Below are 21,800 nucleotides of genomic sequence, written 5' to 3'. Positions count from 1 at the left end.
TTGAAGGCTAAATGACTTTCTTTAGTTGTACAGACAAACTGTTTTCCAAGTTTCACTAATGAATAATTCAGTCTCATTAATTCACTATGAAAAATATGATGTATTTATTATTTTTTTATATTTGTTTGTTGCCTAAGAATTAATTAAGGCATATTAGTTTAGCCATTTTTGTATAATTTATCAAAGATTCATTAAAAGCACCATCTACAGAGCTCAACGCTCACTAGAAATCCAGTAGTATCCAATTTTAAAAATTTGTAAAAATTATATTTAAAAGGGCCCTAATGAAAATATAGACACTATGGGGCAGATCCACAAAAGCATTACGCCGGCGTATCTCTTGATACGCCAGCGTAATTTTAAATTTCCCGCGTCGTATCTTTGTTTTGTATCCACAAAACAAGATACGACGGCATCTGGGATCGATCCGACAGGCGTACGTCTTAGTACGCCGTCGGATCTTAGATGCAATATTTCGGCGGCCACTAGGTGGCGTTTCCGTAGATTTCTGTGTCGAGTATGTAAATTAGCTATTTACGGCGATCCACGAACGTACGTCCGGCCAGCGCATTTTTTACGTCGTTTTCGTTCAGCTTTTTCCGGCGTATAGTTAAAGCTGCTGTTATGAGGCATACTCAATGTTAAGTATGGCCGTCGTTCCCGCGTACAATTTTGAAATTTTTACGTCGTTTGCGTAAGTCGTTCGCGAATAGGGATTTGCGTAGAATAACGTCACCGTCACAAGCATTGTTTTTTTCCGGGTTAATTTCGAGCATGCCCACTGGGATACCCCGGGTCAAGACGTATTAACATAAAACACGTCCCCATTACATCCATTTGAATTCCGGGCCCTTACGCCGCCAAAGATGCACTACGCCACCGTAACTTAAGGCGCAAATTCTTTGTGGATTTGAAATAAAAAATAAGTGGCGTAGTGTATCTTAGATACGCTGCGCCCCGCGGAAGATTACGCGCAGGTACGTGGATCTGCCCCCTAATATATAACATATATGACATTATAATTGGTTTCTAATCAGGGTTGCATCACTTACACAGTCTAATTCAATAAAAAAAAAAAAAAGCTGCATAAAGCATGATGATCTACAAAGTGCAGCCACCCACAGGAGCCAATCGGATTTTAGTTCAAACGTGGTCATATGATTGAAGAGGTATGTCTGATTGCTTGCTGAGCTACTATTCTTTGGGTACCAGCATTATATTTTGCAGTAATGAGTTTTTCAGTCTTATAAACCACAATTTAAGGTGCAATATACACATCTAATATAAGGGAAACAAGTGATCCGAAACCCCATTCACTGTTTCTTAAAGGAGAGGTCCAGCCTGAACTTTTTAGGCTGGACTTCACCTCTGGGTCAAATGAGTGCAATTCGTTTTTCACTCCTGTGACCAGTTTTCAGCGGAGAGCGGTCTGAGGTCCACTCTCCGCTGACGTCACTGCCATCAGTCGGGGCAGCGCGTCATCATGACTTCCAAGTCGGGATCCACCAGCTGCCCTGATTGATGGCAGTCTGAGATGCTGAGACAACCTCTCCCCGCCCCTCCACGGCTCAAAGCTCCAATGAGCATGGAGAAGCGGAGAGGAAAGCTGCTGACTGACAGTCAACAGCTTTCCTCTCAGGGATCTATGAGACTCGAGCCATCGGCGGTGTTTGTGGCTCGGTTCTCAGTGCAGAGACGGCGGGGGACAGATGGAGCATCAGTCTGATGCTCCATCCACTGAGGTAAGTATGAAGTAAAGCCATACTTCTCTTTAAACATCAATGTATCAGTACTAAAAACTGTTGGTATTTCTCCAAACCCAGCAGTTATATTCAAGCTTTTAGATTCTAATTATTATTTTTAGGACAGGTTTTAAATTTACGGATGGTTTTATGGCAATAATGACAATTCTTTAAAGTGGAAATTAAGCTTTTTAAAAATATCCTTTAGTTCCTTCTGCACTAAAGCATCTAACTTAGATATCCTACCTCAATATATCCCTGATTTGAACTTGCACAAATGGACATATAGGGCCAGATTCACGTAGATCAGCGGATCTTTAGATCCGCTTGATCTACCTGATTTAAGATCCGCTCCCGCAAGTTTGCGAGGCAAGTGGGTAATTCACAAACCACTTACCTCCAAACTTGCGGCGGCGGATCGTAAATTCCCCAGCGGAATTCAAATTCCGCGGCTAGGGGGAGTGTACTATTTAAATCAGGCGCGTTTTAAATGAGCATGCGCCGTCCGCGGAATTTACCGGCGTGCATTGCTCCCACTGACGTCGCTAGGACGTCAGTGGTTTCGACGCTTACGTAAACGATGTCCATCCGTATTCGAGAACGACTTACGCAAACGACGTAAAACAATTCAAATTCGATGCGGGAACGACGGCTATACTTAACATTGGCTGCGCCTCATAGAAGCAGGGGTAAGTATACGCCGGGAAAGCCCCCGGCGCCATTTTCAAATTGAAAATAAGATCCGACAGTGTAACACAGTGTAACACTGTCGGATCTTAGCCATATCTATGCGTAACTGATTCGATGAATCAGACGCATAGATAGGACCAGTGTAAGTCAGAGATACGATGGTGTATCTGGAGATACACTGTCGTATCTCTTTGTGAATCTGGCCCATAGTGTCACTGGTTACTAAAGGCACTGCCCGAGGGCCCCATGCCACTAGGGGGCCCCTTTAGGGTTGCCAGCCTCAGTAAAACCAGGGACAGTATGTAAAAATCTGTTTTTTTTTTTGTTTTTTTTAAATCACAAGATTATAGCTGCCCCGCGTCTCCAGTTCCTTTTTAGTGTATGTATGTGTATTCTGTATGTGTGTATACTGTGTGGCCCCATAATCTATTGCCTGGGGGCCCCATAATCTCCTATTGCCCGGGGGCCCCATAATCTCCTATTGCCCGGGGGCCCCATGAGTTGTCAGTCCGCCCCTGACTAAAGGCAAAGTTGCAGTTGCACTCTGCAAGAGCAGTTGCTCCAGAGCAAAAGCTCTGCTGACTTCCATCATCCAATCATGTGCAAGCAAAAATGCAGTTTTCTTTTATTTACTTTCACATGATTGGGTACCTTTTGCAAAATTAAGCTTTACCTCATTTACTAAACTCTGGAGCGATTGCAAAGTGAAGTTGCGCACTGTAAGTGCAAAGTGCACAGTCTATTTGCCTTTAGTAAATAAACCCCCTAGTCTCCTCTTTTTTAAGCCATTTGATTTTCTACTGGAAAAATGTCACCTTCCAACATCAGTTTACCTCTCTCTTTCCTGCATATCTGCCACTTCATGCAAAGGCATTCTCTACCAACATGTCTAGACCTACCAATCCCCATGTACACATTTTTTAGCGCAACTGCTAAATATCCAAAAGGTATAGCACCGTTCTATAATTTATTGAACAGCAACCACATCCTTCTTAAAATCACTACAATGTATAGATAGGGGTGCCCAACCTTTTGAAGCACGGGGGCCACTTAAGCGACTTGGTAACCGGTCGTGGGCCACAATGAGCGGAGCAAGCAGATGTCAGGTCCGTGTCCACTCTGCACATGCAGAATGGACATGGACATGGACACAGCCCACTCTACTGTGTGAGCCATCCGATCCGCCCAAATGGAAGGGGATGCTCCCCCTCTGTTTTTTTTTTCACAGATTGGAGGTAGCCGGGTGTAAATGGACACAAGTCTGTTTACATCTGCCGCTCCATAGAGGTGAATGGAGGGTCTGATTAGGTCAGACCGATCACATGAACGGGGCCTAAGGTTGCTTTCACACTGATGCACTGCGATTTACCCACACCTCAGGTGTAGCACAGTGCACCTGTGGCTTTCCTGCAGGTTAGATGCACTTTGCCATAGACTTTCTGAAAGTGCACCAAACCTGCAGGTAATAACTGAAGTCTATGGCTCAGTGCAGGTAACCCTCAGGTGCACTGCGCTGCACCTGCGGATCAGTTTCTAAACAGCCCAGTAACCAATGCAGAACAAATTTGCCAATATATACGCTGTTATTTTAGTAATTACCATTTAGGTATCGCCGGCTGTTGCTGTCCCAGGCAGAGTGCATTTGGTAGCCGGTGTTATACCAGAAGCATTGGCTTCATTCACAACACTGATGCTCTGGGATGGCAGGTTGAGAGCCCACAATCTGAGCTTGCCAACCCGCCATCTCAGAGCAGGAGGTCATGGGCCACATCAGAGGGCTCCCCGGGCCACTGGTTGGGCACCCCTTCCCTAGAGAATAAAATAGTGGTGGTTCCAATTTTTATGTCATACGATATTACCGCAAAGGTCTAGGAAATGCAACATTTCAGTAAAAGACACTTAGGTAGATTCAGGTAGACTTATCAGTAGATAAGTCGACCTAACTCAGAATCTATGCCGACTTATGTTTAAGCGTATGCTCAAACAGAGATACGCTTAAACATATCTAAGATAAGACGGCTTGCGCCGTCCTATCTTAGGTTGCAATTTTTCGGATGGCCGCTTGGTGGCGCTTCCATTGCGGTCGGCGTAGAATATGTAAATTAGTTGATACGCCGATTCACGAACGTACGCCCGGCCGACGCAGTCAATTTACGCCGTTTCCGTAAGGCATTAGCAGGCCTAAAGTTATTCCACCTATTAGGTGGAATAACAATGTTAAAGTATGGCCGCCGTTCCCGCCGCGAGATTCAAATTTTTTACGTCGTTTGCGTAAGTCGTCCGCGAATCGGGATTTACGTCGTTTACGTCCACGTCAAAATCAATAGGCCCATGCGGCGTACTTAGCCGCAATGCACACTGGGAAATGTAGGCGCCCGGCGCATGCGCATTAAAAAAAAAACGTAAAAAACGTGAGGTCAAGCCTCATTACCATCAAACACGCCCCCCTCCAACACATTTGAATTTGGCGCCCTTACGCCCGCCCGCTTTAGGCTACGCCGCCGTATATTAGCAGGCAAGTACATTGAGAATCATGTACTTGCCTAGCTAACTTACGGCGGCGTAGCCTAAACAGGCTAACCTACGCCGCCGCAAGTTTAAGCCTTCGTACCTGAATCTACCTAACTAAAGTTAATTTTAGTGCAAACAAACTTAAACTACCCACATTATTGGTAAAATATAAAAGGTGAGGGTGCACTGAGTAAATAGATACCCAGCTTGTCAAACCTTAAATTTGTATGTGCCCGTGAAATGGTGGCAAACTTCAGGACCCTATATATTCTAGAGGTGATGCTTCCAAAGTCCCCTTAAGGTCATCAGTTTAGTGTTACAGAGGAAGTCGTGTGCTAGAATTATTGGGCCAAATTCTCAAAAATCTTGCTTAACGTAACTTTAGGGAGTTAAGTTACACTGCCGCAATTTTCCTAAATTAAAGCGGGGGTTCACCCTTAGAGGGCACTTTTCCCCCTTAGATTCCTGCTCGTTTTTACTAGGGGAATCGGCTATTTATTTTAAAATATGTGCAGTACTTACCCGTTTACGAGATGCATCCTCTCCGTCGCTTCCGGGTATGGGCTTCGGGAATGGGCGTTCCTTCTTGATTGACAGGCTTCCGAGAGGCTTCCGACGGTCGCATCCATCGCGTCACGATTTTCCGAAAGAAGCCGAACGTCGGTGCGCAGGCGCAGTATAGAGCCACACCGACGTTCGGCTTCTTTCGGCTACGAGTGACGCGATGGATGCGACCGTCGGAAGCCTCTAGGAAGGCTGTCAATCAAGAAGGAACGCCCGCTCCCGAAGACCCATACCCGGAAGCGACGGAAGAAGATGCAGCTCGAAAACGGGTAAGTACAGCTCATATTTTAATACAAATAGCCGATTCCCCTAGACCGAACGAGCAGGAACCTTATGGGAGAATTTTTTTTTTTTTACAAATGGGTGAACTCCCGCTTTAAGTACCGATTCTCAAAGCACTTACCCGGAAAATTGCGGCAGCGCAACTTAACTCCGTCCGTCGCAAGGCGTTCCTAGTTTAAATGGGCGATTCCCATTTAAATTAGGCACGCTCCCGCGCCGGACGTACTGCGCATGCTTGTGACGTCATTTTTCCCGACGGGCAGCGCGCGAACGTAATTTACACCGGGCTTTGTGGATCGCGACGGGACAATAAAGTTGCGTCGGGAAAAAAAAATATGCGCCGGGAAAAAAATTCAAATTAAAAAAAAAAACGCGGCGATCGAAAAAAAGGTCTGATTTTACATGGTGGACTAACTTTCCACATTGTAAAACCAGCCCTAGTTTTGCGCAAGCAAATCGGAACTTACGCAGAAACCACAATGCTTAAAAGCTTTGTGGATCTGCTTAAGTCCTCATTTGCATACGCAAAGCGGCATTTCAATGAGAAATGCCCCCAGCGGCGGATGCGGTACTGCATCCTAAGATCTGACAGTGTAAGTGTCTTACAGATGTCAGATCTTCTGCCTAACTTTGGAAAAATCCTTTTGAGGATCGTTTCCAAAGTTGGGCACAGAGATACGCAGGCTGAACAGCAGTTCCGCCTGCGTATCTCTTTTGAGAATTTGGCCCATTGCTCTCACTCTGGCCTGTACGCCAATAGGTAACATGTGTATAACAATTGGCTTTTTCACACGTAGGCCTCCTAAAGCATGTGTTTACTTTCGTATATGCATATATGTGGGAGTGGGGGCGCTCAACATTTAGGTGTGGTTGGGTGTACATTTATTTTTTTGCCAAAAAAATCTTATTTTTGCTTGACTTTATTTACATCACATAGAGAACAAAAAGTCCCATCTGTGAAGATTTTTAGGTGACATATTCTCTGTAATGAGCCATGCAGGGCATAAAAGACCCTGGATGTCTTCTCTGGGCTCCACTGAATGTATTGCAATGCACATAGAATTGCAATACATCCCTTCCCGGCTATGCTAGCCAGGAAAAGTGACAGAAGTTTAATTAGAGTGTTTCCTTTACGCTACTGTGAGTGCAAATGAAATATTAAAATATATACAGATATGGTGATAAATGTCAAAAAGCAGCAAAACATAATAGTTTTCACTGTACACATAAATTAGAATAAATAAAGAAAAGTGATCTCATGCATTGTTTTGTAATCACCAAAACACAAAATTATCAAAACACTGAAATATCCTCAAAGAGGTGTGCAAGTATCCAAAGATCAAATACGTGCAAAAATAGTGCACCAACAAAACCAATTACCTAAAGATATGAACTAATGTTCCCCAGTTTCAATGGGTTTTGAAAAACTTCTTCCGATAGATGTCAAAGTGAGTGGGTGAATCAAAATCCTATGAGAAAATGCTTGATATCCAAACACTAGTCTCTCAGAACTCTCACCTCATTGGATATTATAACTCGCATTAATTAGATGATCGAACCTCAAGCAAAGTGGTCCCCCGGCCTCTTCTTTTGATCTCTCTTACACTAATGTTGCTGCAGCTGCTAGCCTTCACTACACTATAACCAAATGTACTCAAACATGCGGGATAGAAAGATGGGGAAGGAGAGAAAGGGAGGCTTCCAATAGTGTAGTACGTTTAAATAATCAGAATAAATTTGATTATGTACTATATGGGTGGACTCTTACATTAATTATTTTTAAAAGCAAGCAAAATACAAAAATAGTTGCGTTTCCAGCACCTTCTTACATCACTACTAGTTTGCGTCAGCCTCTAGCCATTCCCTACGCGCTATGTCACACCTCGTAACTTCTTCAGGGGAAACGGATTGGTTGTTCAATCAATACTTATATATTGTATGGACTGGAAATGGCCGTTCAGCCATTTTCTTGTGGTCCATTGAAATTTGCGATAGCGCAACCATTTTGTTGGTAGGATAAGACATAACACAGCGGCCATTTTCCTGTGGTTAATACATCAGAACTCTGCATAGGTTCAAACACAGGTGTGTCGGCCATTTTCCTGTAGTACATGGGCCGCAGTGCTTAAATAAGTTATACATTACTTCCTTACTTGTCCTATAGTGTATTTATATACACACAAAAGATGTAAAGTGGTGCACATGCCCAAGGGAATATTGGTAAACAATGGGGAAATAAAAATAGCTGGAAATGACTGGAAATAAAATATACAGTAGTCAGAGTTCTGAGAGACTAGTGTTTGGATATCAAGCATTTTCTCATAGGATTTTGATTCATCCACTCACTTTGACATCTATCGGAAGAAGTTTTTCAATACCCATTGAAACTGGGGGACATAAGTTCATCTCTTTATCTATTTGGTTTAGTTGGTGCACTATTTTTGCACGTATTTGATCTTTGGACACTTGCACACCTCTTTGAGGATATTTCAGTGTTTTGAAAATTTAGTGTTTTGGTGATTACACAACAATGCGCAAGATCACTTTTCTTTATTTAAAGTGACAGAAGTGACGTCGCTTTCAAGGTCACAGCAAGAAAGGGAGAAGAGCGGATGTGTGTCCACTCTTCTTCCTCCCTTCCACCCGCCAGCACCCACCATGTCAGTCCTGGGCCCGCAGATGGGCAAGCGGAGCCCGGAATATATGGGATTCCATTAGAATAGAGGGGTAGGCAGGTATGTGGCATATGAGATGTATTATTAAACCATTTAAAGCAATTCATATGAGGCTAAAAATATAAATGCAAGTTACTCATTGGGGAGAGAACCTCTGGGGGGTTGATAATGGAAAAGGATTTGGGGGCCATAGCAGATCACAGACTCGGCAATAGCAAACAATGGCAAGCAGCAGCAGGCAAGCAGAGTATTTGCATGCATTACAGTGGTTGTAAATACTTACATACAACCAGGGAAGTGACTGGCCTCAGAAAAAAGAGAATGAGAGCTGAAATAACACAGTGAGGAGATCTCTGAGGGTTGATTAGATGGAAGAGACACATCCCCTTTCACACAACACACAGGTACAGAGCTGATGCTGTCAATCTGCTGGAGGTCCCTCCCCTACCACAATTTTTCTCTTGGTGTCCGGAAAAATTGGCAGAAATGATTCATGCTCATAACAGAAAGAATGAGGCAGCAGACAGAAATGACACTTGGTGCTCCTATTGGAGACAAGCACACATTATAGAGCAGTGTTTCTCAACTCCAGTCCTCACGGCGCCCCAACAGGTCATGTTTTCAGGCTCTCCATTATTTTGCACAGGCGATTTGATCAGTTTCACTGCCTTAGTAATTACCACAGCTGTTTCATCTGAGGGAAATACTGAAAACATGACCTGTTGGGGCGCCTTGAGGACTGGAGTTGAGTAACACTGTTGTAGAGGTATATGCTTTGATCATATTTCATGTCTAAGGTTTACAACCACTTTAAAAAGGGTATTTTACTTAAGCAATAAAACTAATTTTAAATTCTACCACTTTACAAAACTCTGGTTTAGCCACATCCTATCTGTGTAAGAGAACATGATCCAACCTAGATAATAAGGGCCTGGAGGACCTCCATTATGAGGAATGACTAAAAAAGTTAAACTCATTCTCCTTGTAGTGGAGGCACTTAAGAGACGGAATTATCGCAATATACAGAGTTTGTAAATGGTGACTGTTTCATTGTAAGAAAACTATTTAATCTAAGGTTTTTAATAAAGACACACAGCCACGCAATAAAGCTGGGCGAGAAGTGGTTCAATCATAAACTGGCTAAGGGGTTTCTTACTGTTAGAGTGGTAAAGATGTGGAACTCCCTTCCACAGTGGTGTCAGTGAGTGAGTAAGTAACATGTATAGCACTACAAATGCGAATTAAAGGGGTTGTAAAGGTTCGGCTTTTATTTTCTTTTCTAAATTGGTTCCTTTAAGCTAGTGCATTGTTGGTTCACTTACTTTTTCCTTTGATTTCCCTTCTAAATGTTTTTTTTCTTTGTCTGAATTTCTCACTTCCTGTTTCTCCTCAGTAAGCTTTCCACCATCATCTGAGCGGTGGAAAGCCATTTATAACAGCTTACTGAACACCTTACTGAGGAGAAACAGGAAGTGAGAAATTCAGACAAAGAAAACAAAGAAAAACATTTAGAAGGGAAATCGAAGGAAAAGGTAAGTGAACCAACAATGCACTAGCTTAAAGTAACCTATTTAGAAAATAAAAAACGAACATGTACAACCCCTTTTAATTGCCTCAAGGAGCTTTTAGCATCCAGTGTCGTCCTGTGTCTTCAGAAGAGGTGTTTTTTATGTTTTTTCCTGCAGGCCCGATGGTTTTCTTCCAATGCGGATGTCCGTGGGTAGAGCGTTTCATAGCCGTGGTACTTTGGCAGTGAGAAGTATAGATAAATTCAAACAGCTTTTAGAAGTGTGTTCTCAGCAAGCACAATGTACAGGGATATAGAACATGGTAACAACATAAACAAACACACACATAGACATACAGGTTGAATTGGACAGGTATCTTTATTAAACCTTGCCAACTATATGCAACTACGTAACTGTGAATGAGCCAGAGTAACTGCTGGGTAGGGATGAGCTTCGTATTCGAGTCAAACTCATGTTCGACTCGAACATCGTATGTTCGATCGTTCGTCGAAATACGAACAAAACGGGTCGTTCGTGCCAAATTCGAATTACGTTTTACAGACCATAATTCACTGCGGCATCGCTGGCTGATGATCGGCCAAGCATGCACTATGACCCGCATTCTTGGCCAATCACAGCGTGCAGAAAACGGAGAGCTATAATTGGCTTTGGGTGGCTTTGGCCAATTATGGCTGAGGGGGTTTAGTACACGTCCCACACTATAAAAGGCCGCCTGCAGGGCGGCCTTGTGTAGTGTGTTGCAGCAGTTAACAGAGAACAGAGAGAGACAAAGAGAGTGTATTTTTTTGCAGGTAGATAGAGCAGGCAGGCAGGTAGGCTGGTCAGTTAATGTTACAGTGTGTAGAGGATATATATACATCCCAGGTGTTGTACATATATTTATACACTGTATAGTTTAGCTAGATCAGTTCTTCCTAATTTACTGGCAGGCAGGTGATTGTGCTATTTAAAGACGTTATCACAGGCATACTATAGACACCCAGCACGTACAATATTTATATTGTAAATATAAGGAATTTTTCATTTTTTTTTTTTATGATAGGGATGTGATGTGCTGGGGATGATGACATTTATGGGGGAGTTTTGAAAAATGGCTATTAAAGGGTGAACTAACCCCTTGAATGCAAATTTATAAAAGCCCATCTCCGGCACCCCACCCACCAGCCTCCCCCTTAAACCCCCCTCCCCCACCTCTTTTTAAACATTTCCCTAAATACATATTTTAAATTCAACTAGTGTTACTTTAATACAGCTTGCCTCCTTTATCTTCTTACTTTTCTTTTTTCCGTTGTATCTAAAAATTCTAAATTTGAATCAATTGAATACAAAATATGCACATGTAGCTTTGTGTCGGTTCTTCCTTTTCTCTCTGACATTTCTTTCTATCAGCTCCTGGGCAGAAAATAGTTCTGAATCACTCAAAGGGGAACACTCTTTATAGCCTGCTTTTCAAACAGAATGTTATGGATGCCTCCTGTACGAAATGTATTTATTTTTTAATTTTTTTATATATATATATAAAAATTGAATTTTTGCAGCACAATATACATATACTGTACGTTTGTAAAATATTGTAAACTTTACAAAACACCAAACAAAACTACCTGAAAAAGATTTAAATGTACAGAACCTGTTAGGTACATTGTACTTCTTCTAGGTTACAGGTGTTTAAACTGGCCATACACTAGTAGATTTTCATTAGCAAAATTTTCACTTTCAGAATGTTTATTTGATTTTCTGATCATTGGTGCAGTAAAATCGACATTCCTTTTTGACCACAATGATGAGAAAGTTGGATGGAATTTTTTTTTGTACAGGAAATTACAATCATTCCAATATTGAATGTTAACAATATTAAAAAGTTAATAAAGTTAACCTTTTGAAGTACTTTCAAGTGATATTTATAAAGTCATCAAATGTACAGATCAGATATTTTGTATGAATGATTGCATGAAAGTTAGTGGTGCCTTTATGGACTTTTAAAATCTTCTAATTGATTTCTGATTTCTAGTCAGCTTAAAATGAAGCCCCGCCTTTTTTCCACATATTCTGGTCAAGCATCTCAGGTGAGAGTCTCCAAAGCCACTGAGACTCTGAGGCCTCGTACACACGACCGAGTTTCTCGGCAAAAACCAGCAAGAAACTTGCTGGGAGATATTTTTTTGCAGAGGAAACCGGTCGTGTGTACATTTTCGTCGAGGAAACTGTTGAGAAACTCGACGAGCCAAAAAGAGAGCATGTTCTCTATTTCCTTGACGGGAATGGAGAAAATTGGCTTGTCGAGTTCCTCGACAGCCTAACAAGGAACTCGACGAGGAAAACGATGTGTTTCGCTCGTCGAGTTTCTCGGTCGTGTGTACGAGGCTTGACATTGGACTTTTAAATGGAGGGGTGGAGTATGCAGTATTACCAAATCCCAAGTAACGCTGAAGTACTGTATAGGTCATTTGGATGGGATGCACACATGATCCCTAACTTCAGTGAAATTGATTAGAGGGTGATTAAGTGTACCAGATGTGTTACTTAAAGTTGGCTTCAAACAAGGTAAAGACTAAATTCACCTTTTCCAGAAAATTGTCTTTGCAGTCAAGGGGGCCCAGCTGATATTAAACTGTGTGGCTATGTAAAATGTTTAGTAATTTTATTGTCATACCTGTAAGGTATTTTGGCCCCCCAGAAGCATGGCCAAAAAACTCCCAGCTAGCAACATGTAGTGACTTGTTGCTGGGACATAGAAAACATAGGACATATTTTGTCTAGCATTACAGGAGCAAAAACCAATGATTTCCATGTCCTAGCAACACGGCAGGTTGTGACAGTTGCTAATTGGGTTTTTTTTGGTCAAGCTTCCAAGGGAGGCCCAAATTGGCTATAGGTAGGGCTGCTGTTGAAAATCATAAGTCTCCATACAGCCAACTTGACAGGGTCAGGTACATTTTATTATACAAAAAATTATATTGGGGAGCTTTCTTTCATGGTAGAAACTGCAATCCAGGCTCTCAATTGAAAGTCGGCTTACTGAATCCATTTTAGAATATCCTTCCCATAGGACATTTGCTCACATTTAATCTGTACAATTATTTTTTAAGTGATGATTGGGTTGACTCATACTAAAATAAGTAATTTTTTTTTTTTTTTTTTTTTAGGTGGTCTAGATCCCTTGATAAGGGGTCTGTTAGGAAAACCGGCAAAGTTGCAGACACAGAAGCAGCTAATGAATGAAGAGTTAACAGAAAAGCTGCTTGTCCTATCCATTAATGGTTCAATGGATTTGGCATCCCTTGATTTGCAGCGGGGTCGTGACCATGGCTTACCAGGTTACTTTTCTCTTTTGTCCACGATACATTGCTTTTTAAAGACCAAAGATCAATGTATTGCAGTTGTCAGAAGTATTGTTATTTTCTAAAGAGCTGCCAAGAGTTATGTAAGTTCTGTATATATACTTCGTTCTTTCAGGAAACAATCTCCAAACTTTTTCACATCATTCCCAGAGTATTTTGAGATGTTTTATTATTAATGTCAAGACTGACATTTTTTCTCTATTTTGTTTGTTTTGAGTGTGCAAAAACGTCCCTGTAGTAAAGGACAAACAATTTTTCAGGTCTAAAAAATTTGACCATGAAAGAGTTCTATATTTTCGAACTCAAGGGATGTCAAACTTTCTGATAAACTTTAAATTGCAGGTCAGGGAGATACAGTACATTATCATCTCTGAACACAGTATTTGTTATCACCTAGATTGTTTCTTTATATTTGTACCGATTTTAGGATTACCATCGTTTTCACTGAAATGGGAAATGAGCTAAGTTTGCTTATTGAAAAACTGAAGACAATTGCTTACAGTAATCAATGTTTAACAATAGCATCACACAATTGAAAGCAATCTCCAACATGATAAAGTGTGGGTCATCATGGATACAGGAGAAGATTCCCTCCCAGTAATATTATTTTTATTTGTTATTTCATTTATAGATACATTTTTGCCGCAGACTCCTGGCTAATCATGTGATGTCCCTGGACTCTCTTCCTTTTGTTCATGCAGGCTGTGGTTACATCCCGAATGCTGCAGAGAACATCGCCACCTATTGATCTGGAGCTGTTCTCTGCTGAATGATGTTCTTCCTGTCCAGGGCTCACGGGAAGTGGAATCAAAAGACCAGCACAATGGGCCAAATCCACAAAGACCCGGCGTAACGGCGAAATTCTAATTTAAGTTACACTGCCTTAAAATTTCTACCTAAGTGCCCGATCCACAAAGCACTTACCTAGAAATGTCTGGCCGTGTAACTTAAATTCCGCCGGCGCAAGGCGTTCCTCATTTCATGGGGGCGATTCCCATTTAAATGAGGCGCGCTCCCGCGCCGGCCGTACTGCGCATGCTCGTGACGTCATTTTCCCGACGTGCATAGTGCGAAATTACGTTACGCCGGGCTTTGTGGATTGCGACGGGTCAATAAAGTTGCGTCGGGGAAAAAAAAAGATACGGCGCGAAAAAAATAATTCTAATTCGAAAAAAAAAACACGTCGCTGGACAGAAGGGTCTGCTTTTACATGGTGTACTAACTTTACACCATGTAAAAGCAGCCCTAATTTTGCGTATGCAACTTAATACTTACGGAGAAAAAACGAAGCAGAAAAGCTTCGTGGATCTCCGTAAGTGCTAATGCGGTACTGCATCCTAAGATCCGGCAGTGTAATTCAATTACACATGCCGGATCTTCTCCCTAACTATGGAAAACTGATTCTGTGGATCAGTTCCATAGTTAGGACCAGGGATACGACAGCGTAACAGCAGTTACTCCGTCGTATCTCTTTTGAGGATTTGGCCCAATGGTCTTACCTTTGCACATTCACAGCACACTGGCACGCAGTATATACTAAAATAGTATAAAGAGAAGATGCCCTGGATTGTGCAAAACATCACCAAATTTTGTAAAACTAAGTCAAATCAAATATAGCACTTACAAATTCAATGATTGATACATGGCATATCACAGGCCTTGGCTCCCTGGGGATTGTGTTGGACCATGCTGCAGCAGAATTTGTGCAACTCCTATGTTGTACCATTATGACAAAGACGGAGATTGATGTACATAAGCTGCCAATGGTAGAAACACAGGAGAGACACCAAACTGTTCACTGTCCTGATGTGTAAGATGTGAAGCAGAGACATCCTTCCAAGTTCCCCTGATAGTACAGCCAAGGAGTTGAGGGGAATCTGCTGACATGGTACTGCTTAGAATAATAATATTTGAAAAAGGAGGGGGGGTTGGGACTTTAAATGAAACTTATATAAATGTCTTCATCCCTTATGCCCCGTACACACGCTCGGGATTTCCGACAGGAAAAAGTTAATTGGGAATCCCAAAGGGGAAAAAGAGCTGGTTCTATTTTTTTTGCTGGCTGGTTTGGCAGTTTTCCCATCGGAAAATCTGCGAGGGAACATACACACAGCCGGGATTTCTGGCCAAAGGCTCTCCTCACAGTTTTCCCGTCGGAAAACCTGGTCGTGTGTACGGGGCATAAGGTTAAAGGGAAAAATTTGGGACTTTAACCACTTGCCGCCCGCCAATGACATATTGACGTTGGCAAAGTGGTTGTAGAATCCTGACTGGACGTCATATGACGTCCTCAGGATTCTGAGCCGCATCACGGCGATCGTTGTTGCAGGGTGTCAGTCTGACACCCCGCAACACCGATCAAGGTAAAGAGTCTCACAGAGGCTGATCACGATGTAAACAGGAAGAGCCGTTGATGGCTCATCACTTGCGTCTGACAGACGCGAGTAGAGGAGAGCCGATCGGCGGCTCTCCTGACAGGGGGGGTTCGCGCTGATTGTTTATCAGCGCAGCCCCCCCTCGGATCACCACACTGGACCACCAGGGAAGCCAACCCTGGACCAGGGAAGGGCAAAAAAAAAAGGGGGCAAAAAAAAAAGTCTGGGGGAAAAAAAAAAAGATGCCAATCAGTGCCCACAAATGACTCTGACTGGCAACATGGGTAAATCAGTGCCGCACCACAGTGTCCATCAGTGCCACCCCACAGTGCCCATCCGTGCCCAGTGCCCACCTATCAGTGCCCATCTGTGCCACCCATGAGTGCCCATCAGTGCCGCCCATGAGTGCCCATCAGTGCCGCCCATGAGTGCCCATCAGTGCCGCCTATGTGTGCCCATCAGTGCCGCCTATGAGTGCCCATCAGTGCCGCATACCAGCGCCGCCAATCAGTGCCACCTCATCTGTGCCCATCAGTATTACCTCATCGATGTCCATCAGTGCCATCTCATCGGTGCCCATCAGTGCCGCCATATCAGTGCCCGTAATTGAAAGAGAAAACGTACTTATTTACCAAAAAATTAACAGAAAAAAATAAATTTAATTTTTTTTTCAAAATTTTCAGTATTTTTTTAGTTGTTGCGCAAAAAAAAAAAAAAAACGCAGAGGTGATCAAATACCACCAAAAGAAAGCTCTATTTGTGGGGAAAAAAGGACGCCAATTTTGTTTGGGTACAGTGTAGCATGACCGCGCAATTACCATTCAAAGTGCGACAGGGCTGAAAGCTGAAAATTAGCTTGGGCGCGAAGGTGCATAAGTGCCCTGTATGGAAGAGGTTAAATGAGGCATGTGCAAAATAAGAAAAGCAGTCAATGTAAAAAACATAATGTTTATTCTCTTGTAATAAATACATAACATGTATGAATAGTACATACATGGGTTTGAATCCATGTTAATAATATGTGGCAAAACACTGGCAGCAACAAAATGGTACATTGTATGATAATTATATAACGGTTATCCTCGGTGACATGGACCACTTCAAAAACAGAGTATTAGAGTAAAATCTGCATAAATGAGGCAAGTTGGGCCATCTAGACTAAAGTAACTAGCCTCAGCTTATACACAGAGATTAAACAAATCCTCCTACATATGTTGTACCTGTGTATCTGCAGTCTTCTCTTCTCTACAACTTCTCTGCAGCTGCTTAATGTACAGAATGTAAACAACATTTCGGAGCTTCAGGAGGTGGGGGGGGGGGGGTAGTTTGGGGTCTGATCTCAAAACACTGCATTGCACTGCATTGAACAGAGAGCTGAGACTTAATTGGAGGGAAGGGGCACAGCCACTCTACCATAGGAAAACATGCACAGCTGAAGCGGTCATTCATCTGCTATGTGCTAGAGGGAGATGGGCTCACTCGTCTTTTGGGATTGTCTGGTATCAACATAGAATGTCAGAAGTGACTCATGCAGATAGCAGAGGAATGACAGAGCAGACAGAAATTGCACTAGGGGCTTTGAATAAAGGTAAGTACACACTATAGAAGGATATGCTCTGTTCATTTTTTCTTTCAGCAGTTTAAACCCACTTTGACATAGGATGAAAATTAAGCTGGGCATTACTATTCAGCAAAACTCCTAACCTTTTTTTTTATGTTGTTCATACAGGATACAATGACTGGAGAGAATATTGCAGACTTCCAAGACTGAACACTTCAGCAGACATGAAAATGGTTATATCTGATGCTAATATAATCAGTAGAATTATGGAGCAATATAGGCATCCTAATAACATAGATGTTTGGCTGGGGGGCTTGATAGAAGATCTTCTTCCTGACTCTAGAACTGGACCTTTATTTGCATGTTTAATTTCCAAGCAAATAAAAGCACTGCGAGATGGAGACAGGTAATCAAAAATGCTTGTATTAACCTCTTACCTCTAAAGGCTTTTGGTGGCGCCCACGTGGCTAGGTGAGATAGCATTTCACCTCGGAGCAGATTCCTTGATTCTTTGTATGGTTAAAGGCATTGTTAAAATTTCCTGAAGTGAAAGGCACACAGAGTTTATTATAACCAATAAACCCAGGGAGAATGGGATTAGGGCAAAGGATACCCAAAAAGACCAGAATGCAGACTCTGCATCTCTATTCACATTAAACACAAAGGACATTTGTGCTAAACCAAAACTCTGTATTCTTCAGACTGTAAAGTAACTTTATTGCCTCACACATACTTCTTGGATTAGCAATCAGAACTTCCTAAAATATTGACAGTTGACACCTAGCTCTTCTGGACACTATTCAGCAGATGAAGTTTTACCCCTATTAAAATTCCTCTTCGGGGTATACCATCCAGCAAGAGGCTGTGGACCCCAGGCTTGGGCCCCTCTTTAACAATAAGCCTCCCAAGCTTCGTTCACAAACACCAAAATTGGGCACAGTAGCTTGCTTTGCAAATGTGTGCATAGGATATATAAAAAAAAAAAAAAAAAAACAGTATTATTTATTGACTGGATTATTGAGATGAACCCAGATTCACCCGATTTACTAAGCTCAGTGGATATTCGCTTGAAAAGGAAAAAAATAAACGTACCCGATTTCTCTATCCACAAGGGAATAAGGCAATCCTCCCTAATGTGTGATTTTTATTCTGACAGAAAGGGGGACTTCCCAACTGTTTTTCCCAAACACAGTTTAGCACTGCAGTTTATAGCCTGCAGAGTTGATCGAGCAAAAAAAATACTAGCAAGGCAGTTGAACAGAAGTCATTCGGTAGATCAACTTCTGTTCAATCACAGTGGCCTTACATGGATGGAAATTCGGCCAGTCCCTTCTGAACCGTACAAATTTTGATCCATGTATGGACAGCTTTACTATGATGGTAGCACTCAAAGTGCAGTGTATGACAAAGCGTAAGTGAGATTTTATGTTTGAAGGCTAACTTGTTATCCCTTGATATACAAAGCAAGCTAATGCATTTATAATATTCAAACTCTTGCCTACCATGATGTCCCCTTAGTATCTGCAGTCTAGCAGACTGCCAGTGGTGTTCTCATATGCAATTTCACCTGTTCCTGATTCTAAAGGCCTATACCCTTTTATTGTCCCTGGATGACATCAGTCTGACTCTGCTAGAGGACCAGCAGATTCACCCAGGAGGGCTTACTTATGTGGAATACTACAATCCAGAGTGTCAACGTATACCTCGCCAGTATTCTCTCACTCATGCCTTCCTTCTGAATAACAGAATAGACAGCACCTCTAGGGTTGCCACCTGTCCAGGATTCACCCCGAAAGTTCGGGTTTGGAATCATGCATCCGGATTTCAGACTGCCTGAAACCCAGACAAATTATTTTAGACTGGACTATGGCTTCCCAGCAGGGTTGCTCGCTGGAATTGTCTAAGCTGAGAGTGTCTGTTACACTCTTTCACACTGTCCAAAGCCATCACTCTTTCACACTGTCCAAAGCCATCACTAACAACCACCCCAAACATACACACAGAGAGGAGAGGAGAGAGGGCACAATCTGCGCCTCTTCCCCCCACCCCTACTCCTAGTGTCCGCCCACACTCCAATCCCCGGCGCTGTGCCTCAGAATAAGAAAGTAAGTTGGGGTCGGAAATTTGAAGTCCAGCATCCTCAGATACATCTGCATGAGAGGTGCTGACTGTAAAGGGGTGAGTGAGCTCACCACCCATCCCTGTCTGTGACTGAAGTCTCCCCCTTCTCTCTCCTGCCTCTAAGTACACTTAAGCAAATCAGGGTTCTCAGAGCACCCCTTACATCAGATTTCCCCTTTAAACCAGAGGCCACAGTGTTTCCCCTTACATCAGAGTCTTCTCCGTACATCAAGGTTCTCAGTGTCCCCCCCCCCTTAAATCAGGGTTCCCCTGAGGATCCCTTATATTAGAGGCCCCAGAGTTCTCCCTTACATCAGAGTCTGCATGTGAAAGGGAACTCTGCGAGTTCAGATTTAAAGGAGAACTCTGTGGACTCTGATGTAAACGGGGACTCTTGTTCTTAACTTCATATGATTAGAAATGTTATTTTACCACTTAAGACCCGGACCTTTAGGCAGCTAAAGGACCCAGCCAGGTTTTGCGATTCGGCAATGCGTCGCTTTAACAGACAACTGCGTGATCGACAAATAGAGCTTTCTTTTGGTGGTATTTGATCACCTCTGCGGTATTTATTTTTTGTGCTATAAACAAAAATAGAGCGACAATTTTGAAAAAAAATTCAATATTTTTCTACTTTTTGCTATAATAAATATCCCTCAAAAATATATAAAAAAAAAATGTTTTTCCTCAGTTTAGGCCTATACGTATTCTTCTACCTATGTAAAAAAAATCGCAATAAGCGTTTATTGGTTGGATTGCGCAAAATGTATGGCGTTTACAAAATAGGGGATAGTTTTATTGCATTTTTATTTATTTTTTACTACTAATGGTGGCGATCAGCATTTTTTTTCATGACTGCGACATTATGGCGGACACTTCGGACAATTTTGACACATTTTTGGGACCATTGTCATTTTCACAGCAAAAAATGCATGTGAAAATGACAATTGCAGTTTGGGAATTAACCACAAGGGGGGCGCTGAAGGGGTTATGTATGACCTAATATGTGTTTCTAACTGTAGGGGGGTGTGGCTGTAGGTGTGACGTCATCGATTGTGTATCCCTATAAAAGGGATCACACGATCGATGACGGAGCCACAGTGAAGAACGGGGAAGCTGTGTTTACACACAGCTCTCCCCGTTCTTCAGCTCTGGGAACCGATCGCAGGACTCCAGCGGCGATCGTTTTCGCGGGTCCTGGTCACAGAGCTTCGGACCCACGGCTGGGCACTAGCAGAGGACGTACCTGTACGTGCTCAGCCGTGCCATTCTGCTGACGTAAATGTGCAGGAGGCGGTCCTTAAGCTGTTAATAGCAAAATATATGTATAGTTTATACTATAAAAAATATTGCTGTGCGCCGCTAAAGTGTTCGGGTTTGACTTGAAGAAAAGGTGGCAACCCTAAGTACCTCCCTCCTGTGTTGCTGCGTCCCAAAATAAGCACAAGCCATTGTGAGCATACATGACACTATACATGCAAGTAAATGTAGTTCTATTACCACTGACTTGTGATGGAGAACAGGTGCACATAAATAAACAGTGTTTTAGGGGACCATGCACGGAGCTAAGATTTCAATGAATAAAACTTTGTATTTACTAAAGAAGTTTTGTAATGTAGACCAGCAGCCTAAACGTTGAGGGCATTGACTTCAAACATATTCATTTTAATTTGAGAGTTTGGTTCTGCTTTAAATGTATTTAAAATAATTGTGTCAGCACAGGTATTGCATCATTTTTTTGAGCTGCAGTGGTGAAGTTACACTTTAAATCTGATGAGAAGCAGACCATTTAACTGAAACTGAGTAAAGTATCACCACAGTGTGACTGTCTGCTTATGATTAACTGAAGCCTCCCTACAGAGTTAAAATGACTGAACTGGGACACACTGATATATTTATCACAAGTCAACCTATATCTTGGGACACCCATGTATATCTGCAAAAGATGGAGGAAATGCCGCATGAAAAATAGACTGAACATCTAACAGTCTGCAGAACTAAAACATGAACATGCTGAAGGCAACAGCTAAAAATATACATTTATAAATGAAGTGCTACAACCATACATTTCTGATGAGTTTGAGTTATAAAAAACAGAGAAAATACAGGATTATTAAGCCATACAACAGAAATTGATGAATATAAACCAAATAATAATATACAATCTTTATTTTTTTTTAAAGAAAAAGGATAAAGCTGTTAAAATTAAATCAGTTCATTTCTAACACTAACCAGGAAACAGTGTGCCTGTGCTAAGATCAAAACGATCTAGGTTGTGTCTGAAGCAGGTGTCAAGATGTGTTTTGATACATCTGGTCTCACTCCCTCACCACTTCCACCTTAGCTAAAGTCTACCAAACTCATCAATGCTCCTTCATGGAATGTTGGCATTCCAGCACCCTACTGGAT

At 42.2% G+C, this 21,800-nt stretch overlaps 1 protein-coding gene across 1 annotated transcript in view; it reads left to right on the top strand.

Moving 5' to 3' along the window:
- The window catches only part of TPO (thyroid peroxidase), a 239,484-nt gene that overhangs the window by 125,460 nt on the left and 92,224 nt on the right, over positions 1-21,800 (top strand). Inside the window, exons 8-9 of the mRNA XM_040348668.1 lie at positions 13,140-13,310; positions 17,439-17,676. Of these exons, the coding sequence (XP_040204602.1) occupies positions 13,140-13,310; positions 17,439-17,676 (409 nt within the window). The remainder of the gene's footprint in view (positions 1-13,139; positions 13,311-17,438; positions 17,677-21,800) is intronic.

The sequence above is a fragment of the Rana temporaria genome, chromosome 4, assembly GCF_905171775.1.
Source record: "Rana temporaria chromosome 4, aRanTem1.1, whole genome shotgun sequence".
Classification (NCBI taxonomy): domain Eukaryota; kingdom Metazoa; phylum Chordata; class Amphibia; order Anura; family Ranidae; genus Rana; species Rana temporaria.
The sequence above is the reverse complement of the archived record's forward strand: the minus strand, read 5'-3'. Positions and strand labels throughout refer to the sequence as shown.